The sequence below is a fragment of the Corvus cornix genome, chromosome 6 (genome assembly GCF_000738735.6).
Source record: "Corvus cornix cornix isolate S_Up_H32 chromosome 6, ASM73873v5, whole genome shotgun sequence".
Lineage (NCBI taxonomy): Eukaryota > Metazoa > Chordata > Aves > Passeriformes > Corvidae > Corvus > Corvus cornix.
The window spans coordinates 21,450,812-21,456,927 of record NC_046336.1 but is presented as its reverse complement, the minus strand read 5'-3'; the positions used below and the strand labels follow the sequence as shown (position 1 = coordinate 21,456,927).

Sequence of the window (6,116 nt, the reverse complement as noted above, 5' to 3'; positions counted from 1 at the left end):
CAATGTGCCAGACTGGATGCTGGGCCAAACAAGGGAATTGGGATCATAGCCTTGATTCCCCCTATGCTCTTTGCAATACACAAACTGCAATAACAGCATTCAATCTCTGTGAGTCCTTTGTTCCATCCTGGGCAGTAAAGTGTGAACCCGGAACTGTTAACATTCTTTGATCAACACTAGCCATTAATTTTTCATCTCTTCTGTAGTACAAACACCAATTTGACGTTCCTTCTCTTCCTTACTGCTGAGATCACCCTTGAACACCCACCTGGACACTGAAAGTCATGCATGAAATGCTGAGATTTTGCACGTACTGTGGGTTAAGCACCCATTTCTTGTTCCCATTTCAGTAGGATACACAGAAGAAAGACAGACACATATGAATACAAAACCAGGAGATACTGTATAACAATTTTTTATTTATCAGTATCAAATTACATAGCAAAGTAATGAATGCAGTGTCAGATCACCTTTTGAATACTGTAAATACAAACAAAATCCACCATATTGCTTAATTATCCAAAGTAAATTAAAAGTTTAAAAATGTGCGTTTCAGAGATTCCATTTGGCATATCCTGTCAATATATCCTGCATAAATATTTCTGTACCTCATTTTCATTATGTGTACCTTAATGTAGCCTCTAGAAAGCTCACATGGAGGAGATAGGACCTATCTGTATGTTTATTTTCACCACCAACTCATGCATCTGCCCTGAAATCACTGAAAGTACCTATCTGCTAGCTGACCTGACAGATAAAAGTGACTGTACCTATAGACCTACAGATGTAAGGACAGATAAAAGTGGCCAGACCCACAGCTACTGCCATCAGTGCAAGATGGCTGAATGCATGATATCAGCTGTGGATCAGGTCTTTAAATTACTGACAAAGCAGTGATGTACTTTCATGGAAGCTGGGCTATCTGATGGCCAGATCTTGTACACTCCAATATGTATGGAAATTCCTGGGATATTTACACCACTCTTTACACAGGTCTGACTCTGCTAAACAGAAAGAACAATTCCCTGTTTATAAGGTTAAGTGACAAATAAAGCCAGGTCTGTTGATTTCATGTAAGTTGAATAGGATTTGGCCACAGCTGGATACAAACTAGATAATTCAACAGAAGTATTTTAATGGTGCTAATCAGCGGTATCATTTAAATGGGACTTCCTTGGAAACTGTGTAAATAGAACACTTTTTCCTGATGGATGCGATAATAAGCTTCACTTAGCACTGTTTCCAGAAGTTAAGACTACTGAGACATGGCAGATGTATGAAATGGAAAACACCATAGAAACATATATTTTGTTTAGAATACCATGAACAGAAGTACAGAAGCGTTGATGCAGGTACTGGCAAGGTAAGGAAAGGGAAGGAGGAAAAATTTTAGGCAGCAATCCCATGGCAACACAGAAGTTACTCTTGATCCCTCCAATTCACCACTATCAGTGGAAGTCAGGCTTCTCTGGGAAGGTGCAACCTGAACGCTTGATAATTACGCTGGCTGCGTAATGTCCAGCCCGGATGCACTCGGTCACCGGCCGGTCATAGACGAGCTGGGACAGAAAGCCTATGGGACATAGTGGGAGAGAAAGAGAAGGGAGAAAATGGTCAGATTAGTTTTTTGAGTGTACCTGTTTGTTACAGGGCAAAGCACTGAAATACTGGCCTGCCTGTATGTACCCCTGCAGCCTGGCCAGCTTAAATTGAGAATCACACTTGAGTGACCTGCAGGGCTGGAGTGGTGCTGCTGCTATTTCTTTCTGAAGTCTTCACTTGGTAGCTTCCAGTAAATTAAAGATTATCAAGACTGATCATTATTAGTGTTCTCAAAATGATTTTACCAGCATTCTTGCCCTCTTCTTTATGGAGACAACCCCTGATTCCTCAAAGAACATTTTAAAAACAAAGAAGCAGTTTTGCCTGCTGAAGAGAGTTCCTTCTGTTCTTACTGGGTACAGCTACAGCCCCACACCACTGTGTCCAAGCTTTTCTCCAAAAAAGAGAAAGGCATGCAATGAGAAACATTCTATTCAGAGTTACAGGTGCTCACAGTGCAAAGAAGGTGAAAAACTTTTACCTGACGAGGAAAGTTAGATGACATCTGCTGCCATTGATTATGGGACATTGAATCTAAGACTTCAGCAACAGAGGGTACCTCTGAGCATGTGCAATACCCCCCTGAACAGCAAACAGCAAACCAGGCGCCTCTCAGAATCGGGGCATGCAGTTCACGGCTGCAGCTGGCACAGCCTGGCATGCACGGCTTGGAAAGCCAGGAATCACTGGGAGCTGAGTGCTCTGAAAACCTGAGCACCTCTTAAATGAATAGAGGCAGGGAATCCTGAAAAGGTACTTGGAGAAGTTAAGTACAAGCAGCACCAGAAATTTTATGAATTGAGTCCCTCATTTCTGAAACATTTTGTCTTGCCTGAAACTATTGTGATCAAAAGCGTGACAGAACTTACGGCAGAGGTGAAATACGTATTTTACATTTGGAAGAGGTCTTCAAGATGTGAGAAGTAAACTTGGTATCTTATAATTTACAACTCTACTCTGTCATTCTAGAGGTAATATTTTATTCACTTTTATCCTGTTTTTAATATGTTTCAGATGTATCTCTCTTCCTTGTCCAATCACAGAAGGAAAGTGAGACTTCCCCAAGAAAATCAGAATTCTAGCAAGCTGAAAGATGTTCTTTTTAAAGATTTCATCCACCATTTCAAGTTTCTGTCATGCTCAGGCTTTGGGCCTTGACAGTACAAATGCAGTCTTGAAACCATGTCTCTGCTACGTACTGTGTAACTCATAGGTACCAACTTCTGACATATTGCAAATTTTGTTTCAAAGCTGGTATGTTTTGCTAGCTTGCTTCCATATTCACTTTCTCTGTCCATCTGGGTTACTGTTGGGACAAAGGCTCTACATTATATTGTGATGTTCTCATTTAACCTGTGCTCCATTTCTAAATATTTCCTTTTGTGGTATGCTACAGCATAATTTTAGAAGATAATAAAAATATTTCATCCTATGCAATGATGTCTGCTCTTTGCAGATTAAATATCATGTAAAACAAGAAAAATAAGGTTAGATTAATGAAGGATAATACTGGTGAGCAAAGGATCTGTTTTCATGAATTACCAATATCTATCTTGGCTTCTTGGTCATGACTGATAGTGAAAAGAAGCCTAATAGATATATAGTTTTCTCTAAACTGCACCAAATTGGAGAAGAGTTTGAAACTACAAAATTGATAAATCAACCACTTTTCATTGGAATATGGAGGCCATAGAGAGTAGGCAGATTAGTTAAAAAAGGAGAAAACTCACAAATTTCTGTCATCAATACTTTTCTAGGAGAACTACATGTTGGCTGGAATTTCACAGATATTGACTGACAATAGCTGGGAAAAAATGACTCCTTCACCAACAAAAGGTAAGTCCATAAGCTCAAGTGAAGAAGACAGGAGTTATCAGTATACAAAGATAAGAATCTGAAACAGGAAGAAATTGTGCTGTGAGTTCTATCACTGATGGCAGTCAGGGATGACAGACAACACAACTGTGGCAGGATGGTCCAGCTGCAATAGTTGGGTAACAGTTGAGAAATTCAAACAGCATGCCTGGCAGAAGTCAGATCGTTTCTGAATAACGAGATGAAAATGGTCTGCTCTCCATTAAATTAACATGCATTCTTAGGAGAAACTTTCTTGGATACGTGGAGGGTGTCAATCATTAAATTTAAACTGCCTGGGAGGCAGGAGCTTGCCAGTGTGCTTCTGGGTGGTTAAAACTTCAGAGCAAGTTGTAACCATATGTAAAATGAGGCTGTTCAGACAGTCCATTTCTGACTCAGTAAGTATGAAGATGCACTGGGCAGGTCTCCAAAGGCAAACATGGGGCTAGGTTTTGTGCAGAGCATGAATTCAGAGAGAGGTTTATACAAGAAAGAACAACTGTCCTCTACATTTATGATCAAGGCATCAAACATACATGAAGATGAGAAAATCCACAGAGCGAAGGACCATAAAACATGAATTACTTTTCAGTACCAACTAGACTGACACTGTCACCACCTCCCAGGCTCACTGTAGTTTCAAGTTAGCATGACTCTTTTGTCTTCAGTGAAGTTACTTCTTATTTATTCTGATCTAAGTGAAAGCAGAGTCAGGTGAAAAAACATCTTGTTTTAATTGGGGATAGAAATGAGAGCTCTGTGATTTCAGAGTGGTGCAGAAATGACATTAAGTACAGCTGTCATATATGAGATATGTAGAAACTGCAGTGGGGAGTTTGCCCTCAAACCATTCTCTTGTCTGCTGAGTTTCTCTTAAAAGGTATGTGTTTCATAGATGAAATGGAAATAGCAGTCTCTGACACAATATCGCATCGAATGACAATACAAACACACATATCACAAACACAGAACTACATCACATAGTAAGACTAGGCAGCTGGCAAAGCAGACCCCGAGGGAACACCAGAAAGCAGTGTTGTTTGAGCAGAGAAGCAAAGAGCTCTATCAGGTTGGATGCCTTAGCTGCAGAATGTTCTTTTCATTCTTTTCTGTTTTTTAATGCAGTAAAAAGCAACATGGTCAGAATATAATTCAGAGTTTGCCTCCCCCAGTGTATAAGGTACTGTGATGCAAACCCCATGAGTCATACTCTCAAGGCATGGATTCAAATCTGAGTTCCAGCTGAAGAAGTTACTCCCCCATCTGTTTTTCACCATGCTTCTTTGCTGCTGGTATAACCTGATACCCTGTCAAAATGAGCCAGAGCAGTTTAAACAGTAGCTGTTTAAACAGGGGATCTTTGCTAACCCAGCTGATTGAAACTGAAGTGGGTTAGTGAGCACTCAAACAGCCCGACCAGTGAGCAGGGTGGTGGAGGGAAGATTAGAAGCAGTTGAAGGCTTTAAGTAATCTCTTTAAGGTGCCATGACTGGAAATGCAAGAAGATAAGTGAACATGGCTTCAGACTTACTTCATACTCCTCCTACAACTTCAGACACCAAAAGGGCAGGATTGAACTCTGATCCTGTATCACAGGCCTGGGATCACAAACCTAGATCATCTCAGCACATACTAAAGTAGCTCAGCATCTACTTCATTTCTGTGTGGTCTGAACTAGTCCCTGGCTATCACTGGGATGAAGTGCAGAAAGCAGTAGTATATTTTGGCTACACAAGACAGCCTCACTTCAAGTATTTTACCAAAACAACTTCAGGCAATATTGTTTACCATGTTCTAACTGCAGCTGTTCTGCAGTAGCATTTCTGCACTGCTGAAGCTGTGGATGCTGTTGGAAGCATTGTGCACCACTCTCGTCACACTAGAACACAAAGGCAAGAGCCAAACTCAAGGCTTTCCCGTCTACCTCCTGCCTTGTTATCCAACATGTTACCTGTTTATGGAGTAAGGCAAAAGGCAGTTGCAGGATGTCTAGCAAGCCACCTTGATGTAATGAGCCATTCTGGTAAGCTTTCAGAGTAGACTGGGATGCCTTTTGTCCTTCACAGGCAAGGATAGCCAACTAACCACCTTGCACCTACTAACAGTGAGAATTTATTTGGAACTGGGTCCAATTCATCCCACTTATCTTCCTAGAAAAAAGACAACTTTGCTTCAAAAGTTGCTTTAAACCTTAGAGTGGTACAAAATGTATTTGCATTCTCAGATGATAGAAGTGATTATAACATACCAATAGCTATTTTTGGCCCTTAATTATTTCTTTTCTGGTCAGTTGAGAAAAGCGACTCTGGAATCACTTTGCTCTGAAAAGCGTGCCTGAAATATTTGAGAGTTAATCTTTATTATCTCCAGCTTCCTTACTACATATTCTCAAAGACAATGTTTGTAATTGTTAGGTCTGCAAACAGAATGAGGGACAGAAAAGTGAAGTTGCTTTCTTCCTTTTTTGTGCTCCACATCAAATGGAAAGTCCTGTAAGCCAGGTGTGGTGCTTGAGCCTCACATCCAGACCCGAACGGAGGCCCTCACTGAGACCAGCTCAAATCTCTTTGGGGACATCAGTATAAGTTTAAGAAGACACAGCAAGACAGTCCACTGACTGACACAAAAGGTGTTGTCTTCACTTTGTTACTCCTAAG

At 40.7% G+C, this 6,116-nt stretch overlaps 1 protein-coding gene across 2 annotated transcripts in view; it reads right to left on the bottom strand.

Annotated features, from left to right (window-relative positions):
- Nucleotides 1-399: 399 nt before the first annotated feature.
- Nucleotides 400-6,116, bottom strand: part of ADK (adenosine kinase) — a 272,419-nt gene continuing 266,702 nt past the window's right edge. For both annotated transcript variants that reach the window (XM_039553809.1, XM_039553810.1), the window contains exon 11: nucleotides 400-1,573. In XM_039553809.1, coding sequence (XP_039409743.1) covers nucleotides 1,449-1,573 — 125 coding nt within the window. In that variant the 3' untranslated portion in view covers nucleotides 400-1,448. The remainder of the gene's footprint in view (nucleotides 1,574-6,116) is intronic.